Here is a 19,177-nt window from a genome sequence, read left to right on the forward strand (position 1 = left end):
GATTATTTAATATTTTAGGCCAGTTTTCAGTACTCCCTTAAACAGATTGGTCACTACAACCAAAAACTTTGTTGAATTTAACCAATCGGGTTGGTAGCTATGTGTCCAACCATCTTTTGGCTTAAACAACCAATCTAAATTGGTAAAAAGGAAAACTAATACAACTAATAGAAATTGATGACTTTGGTCATAACATTGTTTAATTCGTGTAACAATGTTAAAAGCCAGAACCAGGCCTTGAAACAACAACTCCTGCTCTCCAATGACAATTTATCAATAATTAACACCTATGTTAAAACCAAGATTAAAGGCAGGATGTGCATGCCGTAAATGCACACATAGTTCTATAGGTCCATAACTATTACATAGTTCACTACAGCCAAGTAATTTTGTAAACACTATGTATAAAAAATTACATAAATTGTCTAAGTCAAATCTAAGTCAATTAACATTTTTATTAGTGTTGCGCCGATGCCATTTTTTGGCCCCGATACCGATACCCAGTACCTGGCTGTGCATTATCGGCCGATACCGATAGCATAATAATGTAAAAATAATTGCCATCATGGCTTTGTCGAGCTGCTGCCTACCTTTGTGAAGCAGGAAAACATCTAATACAAAGTGAAACCAGTAGAACTTTTTATTGCCTACCAGCAGTGGGTGACAATAGTTGAATATCTTACTGTATGGCTCTCAAAATGGTATCGGTGCCCTATTTGTTGGTACTCACTGATACCGATACCACCATTTTAGGGCAGTATCGGGGCCCCGTCCGATACTGGTATCGGTATCGGTGCAAGACTAATTTTTATTGGATGTTTGGTTAACCAATTAAATTGGTTGATTGGAAATCAATAGCTTAGTCAGTTTCTGAACGTTTGATTTGGTTAGATTCATCTAACCAAAATTGGTTTAACCAGTTAGATTGGTTGTTTTTCCAACCAATCCATTCTTAGAGTTTACTTGGGGCGTATCGTGCAGGCTGCTCTCCTTAAATACTCACAGACGTATATTTTCAAATCTGATTTCCAAACATGTAGGGAGTCTTACACATGTAGTGATGGGAAGAATTAGTTTTATCTGTTTGATATTTTGTAACTTTAAAATCTTAAACATTGTTTAATTTCACTGAGGATTGATGTTACAGACAGTTATAAGTGACGAATAAATTGAGCACGAGCCATGAGGCTTCTCAGAGGTTGACTGTTCTTTTTAAATAAACCTTCCTATGTCCCAGAGCACTCTTCACCCGCTGGTGAGCAGGATGCTGTAACCTCCGGTTGGTTCTGGTTGTCATTTTTCTGCTGCAAATCCAAGGCCATCCCTCATGCTGTCCTGGAGGATGTTTTCAGCAGACAGACTGAACACAGACCATGATAAAAAAACAAAACAAATTTCTTTGCTTCCAGTGCATAAAATATGTCAATATACGTCACATTTACAACATTTCTTTCCTGTTTTTTTATGTCTCAGAGAGTGTTCATTGATATAGAACAGGATTACTGAAATTCGGTCAAAGGAAAGTTCATATGTTTCACTACTGTAAGCTGTATGCATTGAAATTTAATTTTGTAAACACAGAGTGTTTACAAAATGATATGAAATAAACTTTTTCCAAGTCTAAGTCTATTGTTTGCGTAACAGATTAAAGCTTAAATCAACCTGTTTTTTCACTTTTTTATTTACAGTTTAGAAAAAAAAGAGCACAGAAAGTTATGAACTGAGGTGTCCAAAGTATCAATGTTTGTTACTCCAGTAAAAGTATAAATCCTACTTTTTAAAAACAATTTTGTAGAAGTTAGAGGATCAGCAGCTTTTTACTCCAGTAAAAATGTAAAAGTAACATTTTTAAAACTACTTACGGTATAAAAGTAGAAATAATGCGAGAAAACTTTTAAGGACACAACCCTACTAAAGTAGTATTTTTCTACAAGTCTGGATGATAAATTCCTTTGACTTCCTTACTCCTAGTTTTATAACTAATGGTAACAGTGTCAAATTTAAATTTGAAAACTTTTGAAAAAGAAGCTGTGCTGCTTCCATCAACACCCTTGTTTATAGATGCTGGAGATCGGCCTGTTTTCCAGTGTGGTCCTGTTTCTCTGACCATGACTGGGTGGATGTGCTCTCTTCATCTTCTGACATGGGAGCTGGCTCGGAGCTCGTCTGCCTGGCTGTGTGTTTCCTGGATGGGGCCGTCTTTTACAGCTGCTTTTTGTGTCTCTGCTTCTGTCTCCTTGAACCCCAGTGGGCCTCAGCAGATGGCCGCTCACACTGAGCCTGGTTCTGCTGGAGGTTTCTTCCTGTTAAAAGGGAGTTTTTCCTCTCCACTGTCGCTACAAGCATGCTTAGTGTGAGGAATTGTATTTGAGTCAATGAGTCGATGCAATCAACTGGTTTTCCTTAGATAGAAAACTTTGTATCAATTTGACTGTATGATCTGGTTGAACTGTAAAGTGCCTTGAGATGACATGTGTTGTGAATTTGGCGCTATATAAATAAACTGAATTGAATTGAATTGATTTGAATTGGTATGTGATGAGCAAGAGGTATTGGCTGCACCAAGTCCAACCACAAAGAAATTAATTATCTGGATGAAACTAATTATTTTGCTGGATATATATATTTTTTTAAACACCAACAGGCCGTAATTAACATGAGCTTAAATGAAACAAAACTAACCAGTCCATTTTTAAAATGTATGGAGTAGAAGTAAAAAGTTGTTTAAAAAATAAAGTAAAACTCGACATTTGGGGAGCAGCTGTGTTTGGACTGCAGAGGTCCTGAGTTCAAGCCCCACTCCCACAGACTGCCACTCTGGGTCCCTGAGACAGACCCCTAACCCCATGCTGTTCACTGGGCGCCGCACAATGGCAGCCCACTGCTCCCCAAGGGGATGGGTTAAATGCAAAGAGTGAATTTTGTTGCTCTATACTTGTGACAGTGTAATGCCAATAAAAGCGGAAAAAAATAAAATAAATACATTTCTAAGTATTAATAATTTGTTACTTGACACCTCTGGTTATGAATTTATTTTTATTATATGACAACAGATGGGTCTGTAGACAACATGGATGTGAGTTGGAAACCATACTTTTTAATCAATGCATGATCTCACCGGTCTACAGCAGGGCTTCCTACAGTATAAAGTATAAAACTAAACACCTCTGGCAGATAACAATGGTTGGTTATTGGTTGAAAATCATCCCAATACTGGGAATATATAATATTGATTAGCCTTAGTTCATAGAGATTAATTTGTACTAATGTTGATGGTGGGGTCTCATACTAGTTGGTGATTGTCTCCCTCTTGTGGTCGGGAGTACTTGTGTTATGTGGAGCTGGTTTGCAGCTTTTCCTAACTTGCAGCATGTTTCCTTTCCCGTGTTTGTTTTAGCATCATTTATGTGTTTGCAACGGCTTTTCACTTTGCTGCTCTATGATTGTAGCTTTGCTTTGTGCGTGTGTTTCATCATCTTTGCAGTACTTTTTGTTATTGCTACTCAATTATGTAATTGCATTGCATTTGCACCCCTGTGCTAAACTGAGAAGAAAATATTGCGTTTATGCCCATAACCATGATGATTTGTTTGTTTGTTTTTTTACAGTTTTCCAGCTCCAGTGTAACCCCAGTCTCTCTCTTCTGTAATGACCCTTGATTTCGTTTTTCCTGAGCCTTTGTTCCTCCTCTGAAGGACCTTTCTACCTCTGCTGATGTTTCACTTGGCTGGAAGTGGCTCTAAAAGCTGTTCCACATCTTTCCCACCCCCCTCCGGTTATACACAATCACTGTCTCCCTGACAACCAGCGGAGACCAGGAAAAGAATCGATGTGGGGGCGGCCATGGCAGTAGTGGTGTTGATTGTGGGCGGCAGGATGATAATGAGAGATAAATTGTGACTGTCTTTCCTGCAGCTCATTGGTTACCTGCTTCCCGATCTCCCTGGGCTAGTAAGAGACTAAAAGGCGCCCCCTACTGCTCTGGATTACTTTTGTTTGTTTTGGCGTTTCAGTGAAGCTTCATCAGCTGCAGTGGGACAGAAGAAGAGTTTCTAGTTTTGCTCAAATGTTTAAGTTAAGTTCCCATAGTTTCCCAGTTAGTTTGAAAGAGAACATTTCCTTTCAAGTTGAGCAGCATTTTCCGACAACTGAATGCCTAACGAGGAAGAACTGAGGAAGAGCCTGTTTCATTTATTGATTTAAGTTGTTAGAAATGCCTGGATTACTATACAAACACCATCTTTTAATGGAAAAGTTTCATTTCAATTTCAGCTGAAAGAAGCCAGATTCATAACTGCTCTCATTTGAGCCAACACTGACACAAATTATGCTCAAGCCTGGAAAAGACAAATTAGTAAAAAGGTGGATAAAGATTGCATCTAGAAAACTAGTTGAGTGCAACCCATCAGTGGCTTTTGAGGATATACACCATTTGGATGAGCATGTGGCAACAGGAAACACTGCTTGCTGCATCCAGCAGAACCAGGCTCAGTGTGAGGAGCCTTCTCTTGAGGATGACCAGAAATTCAAGGAGACACAAAGGAACATAAAAGCACTAATCCAATGCTTCTCTGTTCATTAGAAATGTAAACCAATTCTTTTGATGGTTCTGTCTGGGAAAGAAAACGTCAAGCAAATGAGCTTGGTGTGGGTTTCAAGTAAAAAGAAATGAAGAAAGCAGATACATTATGATACAATGATTAGAGGAAAATAGAATATAAAGATAGGGGTTTAACTAACAGATACTGCAGGAATCAAGATTAGAAATAGAATTAAGCAGAAGGAAGAACAGTTGTCCCTATGTCCTCCAGCACTCTAAGCCTATAGCAGCATAACTATAGAGATAGCTCAGGATAACCTGAGCCACTCTAACTATAAGCTTTATCAAAAAGGAATGTTTTAAGCCTAGCCTACAAAGTAGACAGGGTGTCTGCCTCGCATACTAAAACTGGTAGTTGGTTCCACAGGAGAGGAGCCTGATAACTAAAAGATCTGCCCCCAGTTCTACTTTTAGAAATTCTAGGAACCACTAGTAAACCTGCAGATTGAGAGTGAACAATCAGATCTCTAATATCAGATGGAGCTTGGTTATTTAAGGGTTTATACGTATGTTATATGTGAGAAGGAGGAATTTAAATTATATTCAATGGGCCAGTACAGCTTTTACGTTGTCAAGATTGCTACAAATGAATAATTAGTCTGATATGATTGTTGGAGCAGCTGTCTTGCACTTTAGTTCTGAAGCGATAGACAACAGGATATTGTTGGCGCTGAAATAAAGTGTTAGTCAATGTTTTAAAGAGTAAGATTTTCACATGGCCTGCAGAAAATCTTAAACAGCTCAACCTTGTTAAAACATTTACAAACGTATTTTCCTGGCTGTTAAAGTCTGAATGATGTAAAAATACAATCATTAACAATAGCATCCCTCTTTGAAACAATGCATAAACCTGTTTTGTTTTAATCACATTGAACAAAAATCAAAGCAATACATACACATTTTTTTATTGGGTAATTCTCATATTTTAGCCTTGGCTTTTGACATTACCAACCTGAGGCAGTCATGTTACATAAAAGGCTGCATAACAGGAGAACTTCACACCTTCTCCCCAACTCGTCTCTCAGGATGGAAACCATTTTCAGCCATTACTTCTCAGCTTACTTTGCAGCATTGCATCCTTCAATAATCACACCTAGATGGCAAGAAGGTGTCTGTTCAGCTTAATTCAATTCAGTTGAATTAAGCTGAGCAAAAAAGTTAAAGTTAAAGTGATCCTGAAGGTTTTTAAAAAGTGGTCAGAAAGGACAGGGTTGTGAGGAAATGCTGTTATTTCTTCAAATTGTTGACTTAGACTTAGACTTTTATGGTCATTTTTCATACAAAGAGTTTATACAAAACAACATTTTGTTTAGTACTGCTTTCCAGACAGTAAATGAACTTTCCATTCCATAAATTGAAGCAGTGATCAAATGTACACTTGATGTCACAGGCTCAGGACACGCAGCGCTGGGATGAAATGTCTTTTATGGAGGGAAGAGAAGCCCTGATGATCTTCTCTGCTGTTCTCACTTTCTTCCAGTCTGAGGCGCTGCAGCTTCTACACCACACAGTGAGACAGCTGATCAGAACGCTCTCTTTGGTGCTTCTGTAGAAGGTTGTTAGGATGGGTGGGGGCAGGTGGGCTCTCTTCATCCTCCGCAGGAACTATAAGCACTTTTGTCCCCTTTTGATCAGTGAGGTGGTGTTTACAGTCCAGGTGAGGTTGTCTGTGATGTGCACCCCCAGGAATTTGGTGCTGCTGACCACCTCTACAGACAATCTGTCAAAGAGCAATGGAGCATGGTTAGGCCTGTTCTTTTAGAAGTTGACGATGGTCTACTTCGTCTTCTCCATGTTCAAGATCAGGCTGTTATCTCTGCATCATTCTACCAGCTGCTCCACCTCCTCTCTGTAGTCCTGGGCGTGGTCATCTCTGATGAGGTCCACCACCGTGGTGCCGTCTGCTGCCGACGCAGCTGTAATGGGAGCCTGTGCTTAGGGTGATGAGATCAGAGGTGTTCTGTCTGAACCGGACTTACTGAGGTCTATTTGTGAGGAAGTCTAGCAGCCAATTACAGAATGCTGTATGTCAGCACAAGGTCCAAAATGTGCGAAACATCCGAGACTGTGAGAGTAACTCTAGCGTTCAACTGAGTCTTATCTATTATTCTGATCCTGACCTGTTTTCTGTTTTGGGTTGTAGTTTTTGCCTTGCCCTTTCTGCTGTCTGCTTTGGGGTTTTTTACTGTTTTTCCTGGATTCTGCTGGTTACCGATCCTGGACTGTTTCACTGACCTTGGCTTGGATTCCCCTTATGGACGCTTTTACTCCCTCAGTATTGGCTGGCGTTCAGCTCATCATCACTCGGGGTTCAGGAAGCAGCCATGGCTGCAAACAGTGGATGACATCTGTCCTGGCTTCCTCCTTTTTCTTGGAGATCGGACTGAACTTTGAATCAGGTCAGTGACTTTTGCTCCAAGTCGTGACCAGCCCGACATTCTAGTCACTGACCTGGGTTTCCTATCTCTGCAGAGAATCTCCGCCCCGCTGACGCCTAGCCGCTTACTGTAAACCTTTGGTTAAAAAGAAAAAAAAACTGTTGAAAAACGTCCTGCTCGGTCTGAATATTGGGTCCTAGTTTCTGAGGGTATTACAGGATGAGGGAAACTAAGTTACATGTCCGAAACAGTTGTAATTATTAACTGCCTTTGGAGTAATCAGTAAGTCAGAGTGAAAGATTGTCGCTACTCTACCTCCTTGCTCAGAATTTCTGGGTATGTGAAAATTTAAATAACCAGAAGGAGTTGCCTCATTTATGTTCACATAATTCCAAAAAAAAAACAATCCACTGGACTTTTTTTTCCAAGTTTGAAGACATTTCGCTTCCCGTCCAGGAAGCTTTCTCATTTCAAAAAATCTGACATAATCCACTCGCTGCAGCCAAGTTTCTGTAAGGCAACATAAATCAGTATGATTATCAAAAATCAAGTCATTAACTAGCAGACTTTTTGAAGAAGGAGATCTCATGTTAGATAAACCACATTCATTCGATCAATCTTTTCCCCCAATTGGAGTTATTTTTATTAGATAAATGATTTTCTCCTTTGGGTTTCTTTTCTAATTTTTTTTATTTTGGTAGTTGCCAAGACACTGTCTGGATGGAGTAATGAGTGGGTAACAGTAGAGAAGCTGCAGAGAGGTATATTAAACTACAACTCTGCTTCCTGGTCTGCACCCTGGGTTGTCGGTGTTTTGGAGGACTAATAAAAAAGGAAGTGCTGCACCATCTAAAGTGGGATGGATGCCGTCTCTCCGAATCAGACCAGGCTATGAGCAATAAGATTGCCAATTATTAATGTAGCTCCTGTTGGTACCCACTTACTGGCTTTTATGGTCCGACTGGCTATTAGTTCTGGTTTCTGCAAACTCACCGATGGTAACTTTAATGAAAAGCAGCTGTAAAATTTCTCCTAACTTCTCACCTCAGTACTAAAACCTTGATGCTTAGTTACATTAATAATCTCTGCATGTGTTCATGTGTAGTACATTGACTCTTTAAGAGTTATTCCAACAACTGCAGTAAGATATACACTATGTAGAGTTCTAATTTAGCACTAATTCCAAGTGGGACCAAATGCACTCTGAAAGTGTTACTTTAAACACTGCAAAATTTACTGTTTGCCTCTCAAAGTTTCTATGGTGTAGGGATTTGTAGTGGAAAGCACATGTGCAGCTAAGTCATTTGACTGTTGTTGGGGTTTTTTCTGTTATAATTAAACAGTTGTTTAATAAATAACAAAATCTGACACCTTTGAGAAATATTTTAACACAGAGCTGAATCTGCAGAGTCTGTAAAATCCCTATTAGTGCACAATAAGTGATTATAGTTCTGGACTGAATCATATCTTCTGTGTTTGGTGCTGAAAATGTTTCAGTGTTGGAATGAATCATGAGTGTAGCTAATGGAAATGAGACATGTGCATTTATTAGAGCAGTGAATCAGTGAGTAATCAGTTCTTTATAAGCTGGCTTCTTCCTGCACTGGATTTAAGGCCTTCTCTTACAGCAGAGTCACAGATTCGTCACACTTGGTGGCATGTGCTCTGGGAGATCCTCAAAATGAGTGGGTGATCCAGCCAATTCTCAGCATCCATCCCCTCCTCCATCCACTTTTCAGAAAATAGATTTTCCTCCTGGAATACACTAAAAATATACATTTACTGACATGCCTTTGACTCTATGAAGGCTCCTTCTCTCCCTCAGAGTGTAAAAGCAATAAATGCAGCTGGCTAAAAAGATTCAGGATGCTTCTTGTTGATGGAAACCTTTCCTTTGTTTCTTCATCATGTCTTTTTCCTTGGAACGAGGTTGACGAGATCTTTGATGCAGCAGAGCTGGAAATGTTCCCAGTCATGTAGCTGTGCTTTAATAACACACCTGCTGTCCAGCTCGGTCCTCTCTCTGAATATTTGTTCTCAGGAATCAGAGCTGCTGTTGTTACATAATGCTTCTGGTTGTCCCGTGAGATGTGTTCAGTATGCAGAATAAAGTGGACGGATCTGTTTTACATTTGCTGAGATGAGGATCTTTACCTGAGGCTTAAGTTCTTTTTGCACTTTATCTCCTGGGCTCATTGGAGAAGCAGCCAGCTAAAGGTTTATTACAACACAGAACCATCTGGGTCATTGAGTATTTAAAAATCTCCAACTGTTTGATATTTCTCTTCTGTCCCCTAGTGGACAAACACTGAAATAAGCCCCTGTGTGCAGAAAAGTTGACCAAGAAATTAAGTAGCATTGCTTATTTTTAATGTGCGAAGCAAATAGTGATTGCACATAAAAACAGCAGGAAATGGAAAGAACCTTAGGCCTAAACATCTGTCCCACATGCTAACTCTGCATGCTGGCCGGTCATACATGCAGGGGAGCTAAAGACAAAACCACCAAAGACCAAAACATCTGAAAGGAGCAGATTGATGTTAATCAGATTATTTATATCTAAGGTATGTTATCTTTCTTCTATTATATGTTAATTTATCCTATTTACTCACTATAAAAGTTTTCACTCAGTCTGTTTCTCTCTCAGGGCCACACCATTCTCTGCAGGATGATGTTTGTAGACCAGACATTGCTTCTTCCCATAACAAATCAGGTTCTTTCTCAAGGTTTATTCATAACATGTTACTGTTAACCAAAGTGTGTGTAATTTGTTATGACTCTGACTACTTTCCCATTGTTGTAAGTAAGGAAGAACGAACGCTGCCCAGATCAGAACAGAGCAGAATGCTATGCCATGAAGGCTGTATGAAGAACTTTTTTCTCTTTGCAAAGATATGAATAAATGTGCCGACTGAGTGAAATCCATCGATCTCCGTTTATTTAACTAGGATGAATTGTTGAATACTTTTTTCCACGACAGGTACAACAAGAAATCAATGTTTCATTGTTGACATGTTTCAATTTGCTTCCAAATAAGCTGCTGACATTAGACTATGTGTTTAGTATACAACAATGCATATGTTAAACAGTTGCTTTAATATCAGAGAACCTGAAAGTACATGAAAAGAGCCACTGCAAAAAAAGAAAGAAAAAAAAATCAGAGCAATGGCTGTAAATCTTGAAAAAGAAACAAAAAGAAAATATTTAAAAATAGATGTATTTAATAAATGCAGGGAAATAGAAAATTTTTATGTGTATTTACATTCATCAGAACAGATGATGGATCCATTTTCCTGAAAAGGTAGACAAGGGAGACACCTCTGCATAGATACTAGCTGCCTTTCTCCAGACCACAGACCTCTTTAAGTGCTGTTAGCACAGAGGACCCTCTCTGCCGACCCGACTGTTCATTGCAGTTTGCCTCAGTTCTGATGGGTGGACACAGAACAGACTGAAACAATGAACATGTAGAAATGACCAGCAGCTCCTGTGGAAGGAGAAATGTTCATCTCCTTTCTTAGTGGATCCATCATCTGTCCTAACATTACCTACAAGCTGAATTCACATTATCACTATTGTATGCGTTCAAAAGGGAATCTGTGTTGTTGCACACTGCAAAAATTATCAAGAAATAAGTAAAAAAATTGTTAGTAAGTGTATTTACTCTTAATTTGAGTATGTAAATAAGATGCTTTGCAATAGAATTAGTATATTTACTCTTAGAATAAGATAGTTAGATAGTTAGAATATGTACTTGGAATATGAAAGTACAATTGTTTTTTCTTTTTTTTATGTAAATTGTCTTGTCATTTGGCAAAGTGTCTCACTTCCCTCCTCAAAAAAAAAAAAAAAAAAAAATATATATATATATATATATATATATATATATATATATATATATATATATATATATATATATATATATATATATATATATATATATATATATATATATATATATATATATATATATATATATGTGTGTGTGTGTATGCTATATGTGTGTGTGTGTGTGTGTGTGTGTATTTATATTTATTTATTTATATTTCTATATTCTGCAGTGAACTTCCACTGTTTAAGAGCCAAAACAAGTCACCCAATCATCTTCCAGTATTATGGTTTAAGGAAAATAAAGTAAATAAAAATAAACATGGCAGTGCAGGAGGATACACTGGAAAAAATCGAAATCTAGATGAGTAATTATTTCTTAAATTAAGTGCATTTGTTCCTTGACAGAGGAGGTAAAAGTGACATTTTGCCAATGGAACAAGACAATTTACACTTAAAATTAAAAAACACAATTGCGTTGTCTTATTTAAAGTTCATATTATCTGATTATCTTATTGTAAGAGAAAAGAAATACTCATTCCATTGGCAAACTATCTCATTTACCTACTCAAATTAAGGGTAAATATACTTAATTTAAGGAACTTTTTACTCATTTCTAGATTGTTTTTCCAGTGTAAATGTGTAGCTTCTGCTTCCAAACCTGTTTATCAGAATCCATGAATACGTCTTTAAAAGAGGAGCTGCAAAATCATAAAAGCCAAAGTCTTTGTGGTTTGTTTACTGCTATGTGGGCACTAGGTGTCACTTTGTCAAATCAGCCTCGGAGTTTCTGCTGAACAGATCCAATCAGAATAGTCCCACATTAATCATGGGTAGAACTGATCATGAGTGCTAAACATCAGTCCAGATCAGCATGTTAAGCTTTTCCTAAAGATGGGAGAATGTTGGAGCTCCCATAGTAGTCTTAAGGAATCTCTCTGATTTAGCAAACTTCTAAAACAATATTCTTCATGCATCTAAATGTATCAAACATCTGTGCTGCAGTAGAGCTGGTTATGGAACAACAGGCTGAACTGAAGGCAGAAGATGAAGAGGATTACCTGGCCCTAAAAAAAGCTGCTTTATATTTCCTAGTATTTTGTAATGTGAGGATGTCATTGGCTCCATGTGGAAGGAATCCGTTGATCTTTAACAGAAACTGATTTGGACTAAAAATAAAACCTTTACTTTCTTCTCTCCTTCCTGTCCTTTTTCTATCTGCAGGTGGCCATTATCGCTGGAAATTTTGAGCTCGCTGAACTCATCAAGAACCACAAAGACTCTGATATAGGTGAGTCCAGAGTCCCTCCTTACCTTTCATCCAGCTCAGCTCCTTCTTCCATCACCGCCGACTGTCTGTTTCTGAATCCTACTTGGGATACATTTCAAATCCCCCAATCTTTTCATCCTCCTAATTGACTTTCCTCTATAATCCCTCATGCTGGATTATCAGTGCGTTGCCGTGGGAACCAAAGTTTATCCTCACACCAGGACGATTCCTGGGCGCCAGGATGTGGGAACTTGGTCCTGCTGAAGCTGATTTGTTGCTGATTTCCATTGAATCAGATTTTTCTTCATTTAGAGGGGAGATCTGTAGGGGATCTGGTCAGGACTTTTTAACTTCATTGTTTGATAGATTCCAGCTGTTGTGCTTCTGTTCCAACTCCTTCTTCTATGAGGCATATTTTTCTCGTTATTTGAGCAGCTTGATTTTAGAGATAATAAATAAACATCTGTTTCTTTCATGACTTCATCTCCTCCAGGAACGTCCATTAGCTGTCCCCCCACCCCACTTAGTTTTTTCATTTCATGTTAGGTTTAGTTCATTTTTCTCCCCCCGCACCCCCCCCCCCCTAGCTCCCCCTGCTCATGCATAACAGGGGAAAATAAAAACTCACTATTTATGTCTTTGGGTTCTCAGTGACAGAAGCTCTTAAGCATTTAAAGACGTAAAGGAACAAAAGCTGATATTTTACCAAAAAAAAAAAAAAATATGCAACAGTGGAAATTAATTAACAGTCATCATGGACAACACCTTCCACGCTCTGCACCAGAGTGTAGAGGAGCTGAGCAGCTCCTTTAGTGAAAGACTCTTACACCCTGTTTGTAAAAAGGATCACTAAAGCAGGTCATTCCTCCCTTCTGCTACCAGATAACCTGACTCCGCCAGATAGATTTGCTCCGCATATCCATCTGGAAACCTTCCGTTTAAGTAATTTTGGGAAGGGGCGAAAATACTGGTTAGCTGATTGGCCTATGTTGGTGATAGACGGGCCAAATAAACCAATCAGATCAACGAAGCATATGACGTAACAGAGCGACAACGAAGAGGAGCCAATTGATAGATCAAACTCTTGCCGAAACCAGTCGGGAGAAGAGCAAAAACATCTTTTCCTCTGAGAAAAGCCTCCAGAGCAGTGTTTTGCTCTTCTTTCAGTGAAGAAATACTCTGTAATTCCGATAAAACTTGCTAGATAGCCACGATAACGCTAGTTTCATCGGCTGAAGCCGCCATGTTCTTTAGACTGAACTGTCGCGCTTCTCGTTGCGTCACACCTCAACCCGCCTCAAAGCCAACGCTGATTGGACGTTCGTTTGGTGAACGGCTCCAAATTTTCTTCAATGGAGAGTCTCCAGACTGATTAGCGAGTGAAACCTTGAAAGCTTGCGAGATCAGGATGGTCTCACGAGGCTAACCACCAGACTCTACAATGAGACACTACAACAGCAATAACTTGTGCAATGTATAATGAGCAATTAGTATTCAATACCCTGTGCAATAACCTGTATAAAAATTCTGCTAAATAAGAGACTTCAGGTGTCATATATGTGCGGATCCACTGTATATACTGTTTATATCCCATGCACCTTTTCCTCCTTTTGTCACCTACTTCTTCTCCTTTGACTATTTGAGCTGATGTAACGAGTACATTTCTCCACTGTAAGATTAATAAAGTCAATCAATCAATCATTTTTTTTTTATATGAGTTTTTAGAAGTCCATCAATAAATAAATGTTTTCAGGACTTGCAGAACATCTCCGGTAAATGTTGGGATAGGTTGTTGTTTTGTGCACAAACCTTAAATTTAAACTTGAATGGCAGCTGTGGTTACAGCTGAGCTTCGACCTGGAAGGAATAAAGAGTTTAGATCATTATTGAATTTTTTTGAAAACATTCCAAACACAGCCATTCAGGAAAAAGTACTTCTATAGAACCATTTAACACACAAAGGTGTTTTTTTTTTCTGTTGGCTCACAGATAGTGAAAACATCAAACCGATAAAAAACACGTTTTACTAAAGAAACATCGCGATTTGTTCTTTATAATCTTGGATAAAGCTGCCGTTAGCGATGGAGGAACTTAATTTGAATGAATCTTCAAACATCAGATCACTGATGTGAGGGTTTAGGTTTATAACACAGAGAGTTTTCATAGATTAAAGGTCCCTTACAGAATGTAAAAGAAGATAAGCAAACAAAAAGTAGATGAAGGACGGAAGAGTCTGTGGGGAGGGGAGGGGGGTGTAATCCAATCTACAGATGTAATCCTGCCATTGTTGACCTCATCAGGCTCACACAGGAGTGACCTGATGAGAGTGGAACACAACGAAAACCGGCCTGCTGTTAACATCTGTTGGACCCGCCCCTCCATTCGGACCGTGTGCCAATCAGAACCAAATGCCTTTGATGTAAACTGAAACAGAGACTCACTCCTTTCGCATCACTCCTGCTGATTGCATTATGGGATATCCTCGCTCCTGCATTCTTGTTTGGCCGCCATGGGTGTTACCTGCTGTAAAGGTTGGTTCTCCCCCCTCTTTTATTCCCCCCCCCCCCCCCCATCTCTTCTCCTACCTGCCTCAGGCACTGAAGAAAAACCCAGCTTCTCCTATTGCTCCCGTCTGGCCTGTTCAGCCTCATCCTGGCTCTAAGCTGCTTTGGTTTGTCTGAATTTTGATCACTGTGACTTAAACACTGTGTTTGTGTGTCTGGTAAAAGGGAGCCTGAGGATTTCACCTTTTTATATTTGGTGCAGATGATGTAAGGGTTTAACTTCATGACTTTATTTTTCTGACGTCAGAGGTTTTAAGACCTGAAAATCAGCTGCAACCTGTGAAGCTGCAGAACAGGCATCTGGATTGATGCAGTTTATCTAAACCATAAACTTAAAAATAAATGTCTGTGGCTCTTCTTCAGTTGTGGAAAATAATCTTTATTTAGCTGCTGCTCAAGGTTAGGAGAACCAGTTTATAAATGTGTGTAAAATGCTGCAGCTTTATTGAGAACTGGAATTAAAATTTGGCCTAAATATATGAAACTCATGATTTTCTTGCGTTTTGCCTAAAATGAGTTAGTTTAGCAGGAATTGTTGTTGAGCATTCACACCGAATGCAAATGCTGCAAGTGGAGCAAGAGATTTTCATGTTATCCTTTGTAAAGGCATGTTTAGGAGTGAATAAAAGCAGAAGGAGTATAGACATGTTGGACATGAGGTTAGAGCAAAGTGAAACTCTGCTGGTATTCTGAAATCTGAACACTGATTTAACTGACCAGGGACCAGATCTGGTTGTGATGTAGGGTGAGGGGTATTTCAACGTAATCTGAATAATAATTTAACTTTATTGATCTCACATCGGAGAAATTTACCTCTGCATTTAATCCATCCCCTTTGGGAGCAGTGGGCTACCATTGTATGGCACCCGGGAATCAACCGAGGGTTAAGTGTCTTGCTCAGGAGCTGAGAGTGGAGGCAGTGGGGACCGGGTCCTTGCAACCTTCTCAAGGCACAAGCTAACTGCTCTAACCCACTATAAAAAATTAGCCGGCTACTTTAATTATTTATTTTTAGCGTATCAGCCCTTTAACTGACATCTAGACTCCCTCCACCAGGGCTCTGTCCAGCGCATTTCAGCACAAACACTGGTTACACTGAAAGCTGTCAAAATGACACTGGAATTTTGTTGATACACTGGCTGTAAAAGACTATACACACATTTATCGTTATATTTGCACATTTACGTGAGAAAAATACTTTGAGAATGGAAATGACATTAATAAAATTAAAAAAGCCCTTTTGACTCACCCTGTTGGGGAAGTCAAAAATTCAATGTGAATGCGCCCTAAAAGTGAAATCTAGTGTCTGGTATTATAAAACTGAGCGATGAAAGCTGATAACAGCTAGCCTCGTGAGACCATCCTGATCTCGCGAGCTTTCAAGATTTCACTCGCTAATCAGTCTTTAGACTCTCCGTTGAAGAAAATTTGGAGCCATTCACCAAACGAACGTCCAATCAGCGTTGGCTTTGAGGCGGGTTGAGGTGTGACGCAACGAGAAGCGCGACAGTTCAGTCTAAAGAACATGGCGGCTTCAGCCGATGAAACTAGCGTTAGCGTGGCTATCGAGCAAGTTTTATCGGAATTACAGAGTATTTCTTCACTGAAAGAAGATCAAAACACTGCTCTGGAGGCTTTTCTCAGAGGAAAAGATGTTTTTGCTCTTCTCCCGACTGGTTTCAGCAAGAGTTTGATCTATCAATTGGCTCCTCTTCGTCGTCGCTCTGTTAGTACGTCATATGCTTCGTTGATCTGATTGGTTTATGTGGCCCGTCTATCACCAACATAGGCCAATCAGCTAACCAGTATTTTCGCCCCTTCCCAAAATTACTTCAACGGAAGGTTTCCAGATGGATATGCGGAGCAAATCTATCTGGCGGAGTCAGGTTAGATAACATCATGACCGTATCAAAATGCAATGAAGAAAAACACGGAAAAAGAGAGCACAATTATTACACTGCAGCAGTTAATGCTTCTGCTGCAGAGATATCTATGGATATGCATAGAAGTTGAATAATTTGAGGTATGACCATTTAGACTGCAGACACGTTTAAAATAATCGCATACATATCTAATTAGGTTCCAAATACAAAAGAAGCTTATATAAGATTTGGGCTGAAAAGCTTGGAATTGGGCCATTTAGTAAACTTGGAAAATATGGGTCACTTATTGGCAAAAACCAGATTTGGATCAAAGTGATGTTCTGTGTGAAAATAGCTTATAAAAATCAGAATCAGACATACTTTAATAATCCCAGATGGAAATTACATGACGAACTGGATCTGACTGGAAACGGATTCTGAACTACCTGAACTTTTTTAGTGAGAAAGTTTAATAAACCTGTCCTATTCTGCAGACAGATAGAAATACAATGATTTTATTTTTGCCCCTCCTGCGATATGTTTGATAACTAGATTTTAGCCTTCATTTATCATTCACGCTTGTCTGCATTCAGCATCTATACTAAAGAAACATGTCTGCAGGCATTAACAGCAGAGCTTTGCTCAAAAAGTTAATATTAAACAAAAACAGCCTCCTAACATCTTATAAAAATTCATAAAGGCTCTTTTTTTTCTTCAATGCACAAAAGAAACAGAAACAATTACAAACAAGGGCTAAGAATTAGAGCATGTAGAAAAGACATACAGTTAACTGCCAATGGTGTTTGCTCACCCCTCCAAATCTGGTGTTATAAACTCTTGCATGGCTTCAGGTGTATAAAATCAAGCCCTTAGGCACTAAGACTGTTTATCCAATCATTAGTGAAGGATAGAGTCGCTCTCAGTAGCACAGTGAATTCCAGGTTGGTTCTGTGATTGGATGCCACAAATCCAGTCCAGAAATTCCCTTAAGGGAATGGAAATGACAGCAGCTTAGCCACTTAGTGGTAGGCTCAGTATGATGATGGAGCGGTGCAGAGGATGCTGAGACCCTACGTACACAAAGGTTGTCAATTTCCTGCAGTCAATTTCTACAGACTACTAATGGCCTTTAGATTAGCTCTAGAATTGGGCATAGAGAAGGAAGCTGTGCCGTGTCAAATGCCAAGTGTCGGGTGTAAGAGTGTAACACACAACAGTCATTTTTCACTACAGCTTAATAGCATCTTAATGGGGGTGGGATCTAGCAGGGAGGCCCCAAAGTCTGAAGATTTGTAGAAAAAACACACAAAGGTGAGCTACATAATGCTAATGCTAGCTCTCTATAATAGGACTCATACACAATAAGCACAACATTAAATGGTTGAAGATGATAGTTATTAAAGTATGTTGTGACACTGTGCCATGTCCAACCAATGACAGGCAGTCCTGGTAAGTGCGACTCGTAATCGTTTCAGCTGCAAGCCACCATGTACCCGACATAGTAGGAGCTTTACGCAACGTGACTCGAGTCAGTATCAACATATCTGAGTTGGTACTGGTGGAAAAGAGGTTTTGGTTTGAGTGAAAGGATTTATTTATGCTTTGCATACCAGGAGATTTTGGACGGCTCCATGCTCCCAACTTTGTGGGAGCGGTTTGGCCTCTTTACCATATGCCCTGCAGCTGACGTCACTATTGTTCAAGCCACGGTCCCATTAAAGGAATAGTACACCCAAAACATGATTAGCCTTCATTTTCTACTCACCCCCATGCTGAACAAAACTCTGGAGTACTTTTTTGATATCTCAAATGCATCTGGAGATCTGGGAGGCTTCTTGCTGTCTGCTGACATTCAAATAATGGAGGTCTATGGCGCCCGAGGCAGAAAGGTCCATAAAAGTCCACAAAAACGTGTCAATATTCCTCCATACTGCTCGTCCAATGTAATCCAAGTGTCCTGAGTGGGTAGCATCCAGAATTTACTCGAAACGAAGTCATTTAGAACGTTTTAGAGCCTAAACAGTAGTGTATAGGATTTCCTAATAGCGCCCCCATGCGCGCTCACGATTCTACGGAAGCCGGCAGACCAAACCGGAAGAAAGTGCGCATTCAGCGTCTGCTCTGCCGATAATGCAAGCGTAGAAGAAGAAATGTGCTGTTTACCTGTGCAAAGAAAGAAACAACGAAAGAAAAATGTCTGAGGACTTCAGTGTTGAGGAAGAGCATGAGTTCTTTGCCGAGCTGAATGCGCTGGTTTGGTCTGCCGGCTTCCGTAGAATCGTGAGCGCGCATGTGCGCGCTATTAGGAAATCCTATACACTACTGTTTAGGCTCTAAAACGTTCTAAATGACTTCGTTTCGAGTAAATTCTGGATGCTACCCACTCAGGACACTTGGAATACATTGGACGAGCAGTATGGAGGAATATTGACACGTTTTTGTGGACTTTTATGGACCTTTCTGCCTCGGGCACCATAGACCTCCATTATTTGAATGTCAGCAGACAGCAAGAAGCCTCCCAGATGTCCAGATGCATTTGAGATATCAAAAAAGTACTCCAGAGTTTTGTTCAGCATGGGGGTGAGTAGAAAATGAAGGCTAATCATGTTTTGGGTGTACTATTCCTTTAAGGGTGTGGAAAATAATCGTCATGACGATGCATCGCGGTTCTAATT

The 19,177-nt window shown here is 39.6% G+C and overlaps 1 protein-coding gene across 1 annotated transcript in view; it reads left to right on the forward strand.

The window, feature by feature from the left end:
* Window positions 1-19,177, forward strand: part of LOC119788861 (SH3 and multiple ankyrin repeat domains protein 2-like) — a 381,590-nt gene that overhangs the window by 195,143 nt on the left and 167,270 nt on the right. The window contains exon 11 of the mRNA XM_038293549.1: window positions 12,031-12,097. Within this exon, the coding sequence (XP_038149477.1) occupies window positions 12,031-12,097 (67 nt within the window). The remainder of the gene's footprint in view (window positions 1-12,030; window positions 12,098-19,177) is intronic.

The sequence above is a fragment of the Cyprinodon tularosa genome, unplaced genomic scaffold (assembly GCF_016077235.1).
Source record: "Cyprinodon tularosa strain WSP-4 unplaced genomic scaffold, ASM1607723v1 ctg328, whole genome shotgun sequence".
Taxonomy (NCBI): Eukaryota; Metazoa; Chordata; class Actinopteri; order Cyprinodontiformes; family Cyprinodontidae; genus Cyprinodon; species Cyprinodon tularosa.